This window comes from Austrofundulus limnaeus, unplaced genomic scaffold, assembly GCF_001266775.1.
Source record: "Austrofundulus limnaeus strain Quisiro unplaced genomic scaffold, Austrofundulus_limnaeus-1.0 Scaffold220, whole genome shotgun sequence".
Classification (NCBI taxonomy): domain Eukaryota; kingdom Metazoa; phylum Chordata; class Actinopteri; order Cyprinodontiformes; family Rivulidae; genus Austrofundulus; species Austrofundulus limnaeus.
This window is the reverse complement of record NW_013952622.1, coordinates 354,504-355,988: the sequence shown is the minus strand read 5'-3', so window position 1 is coordinate 355,988 and position 1,485 is coordinate 354,504. Positions and strand designations below refer to the sequence as shown.

The window sequence follows — 1,485 nt, the reverse complement described above, 5'->3', positions numbered from 1 at the left end:
TGCTTATAAGGCTGAGTTCACCTGAAACTCATCTGACTGAAGAAGTCTCTTGGAGGAGAGATGAAACATTTCACTAAAGAAGAACCCATCCAGAGGACCTATACTTATTTTTTCTTTTTGATTTTTTCTACCTGGATTACTGAGATGCATCAGGACATACTGCTACGCACCTTGCTAAAATACTAAAGTGATGTATAAGAACTCATAAAAATACTAAAAGGGATGCAAAAGCACATGAAACATAAAGAAAACATAAGGAGAAAAAAGATGGATGGGTAGACAAACAAAAAAGTAGACGAGGAAACGTAGGAAGACAAATATGTTTTCCATGGGAAAAATTGTAATGAAATAATCATATACATAAAAAAATTACAAAAGCTACAAGCCACAGCTGAAATGTCTTGAACGAGCAAAATGGTTTGATGCTCAAACAGTTWCAGTCCAAAACAGATACAGAAGAAACAATAAAGAAGAAAGCACACAATCAGCTGCAAAGTCTGAGTTGTTCCWGCGAAGATGTGTGTCTTTACCTCGGTCGTGTTGATTATGACTTCTGGAATTCTGTCTGGGCATTCTGAGGGGCGTCTTTGAAGGGATGTGTCCTCGTTGCTCATCCAGGTATGCTAGATCTTCAAGATGAGCTGAACTAGTGGCTAAAAGGAACAAAGACACATTTAACCTCCAGAGGTTGAGTGAGAAAGGGCTCAATAAATTTAAGATTGACACAGGTTATATTTATAACATTTTCTCAGCCTAAACCAACAACATGACATTGACCATCACACTAAGCTTGTTTTCTCTAAAACAAACCCTGTTTTCTTCAGGAGTTCAGATTTGATTTGAATTGATGAGCTGAATGATTTTATCAGAAATGACTCATCATAACAAATCAAGCAAGACAAAGCTTCTTGTCCATCAATAGGAGATAAACAAAAATCACGATTCCACTGACGTAAACTGCATGAGTGTCTTTTTRGTTTTTCCTTTCCTGTAACTGAAACCACAAAGAAGCAGTGAAATCATTTTTATCTGGAGCATAGATACAGTATTTTACTCACAAGACAGACTTGATGTAAATGTTCGGAATCGTTTAGTACAATAAAAACTCTTAAAATTTACTAAATGACCATTAAACGGGCAATATCATGTAAAATCAACTTTTTTGAGTTTTATATCGTGTTATAATGTTATACTCATAAAAAACATGCCCAAAGCCTTGCTTTGACTCATTCATGCATCTTTGAGAAATCCTGCAGCGATTCTAGGAAGCCATGCTGAGGAGCAAAATGACAGATGGGGACCAGAAACACCTCTGGGACGTGTCTTTTAAGCCGAACTCCCCCCCACCACTTCCCCAAACACCCCGCCCATGACTCCTGCAGGCTCTCGGCAGTAATGCTGCGTTCACACCGAACGCGATTTCAGCTTCAAAATCGCAGCCAACGCTGAAGTTTGAAGCTTGTGCACTTTGAGGTCAGACGCAGG

General features: G+C 38.6%; 1 protein-coding gene across 3 annotated transcripts in view; it reads right to left on the bottom strand.

Moving 5' to 3' along the window:
- The window catches only part of tanc2a (tetratricopeptide repeat, ankyrin repeat and coiled-coil containing 2a), a gene marked incomplete in the record, with an annotated part of 85,481 nt that overhangs the window by 43,990 nt on the left and 40,006 nt on the right, over positions 1-1,485 (bottom strand). For all 3 annotated transcript variants that reach the window (XM_014019407.1, XM_014019408.1, XM_014019406.1), the window contains 1 exon segment: positions 531-653. In XM_014019407.1, the coding sequence (XP_013874861.1) occupies positions 531-653 (123 nt within the window).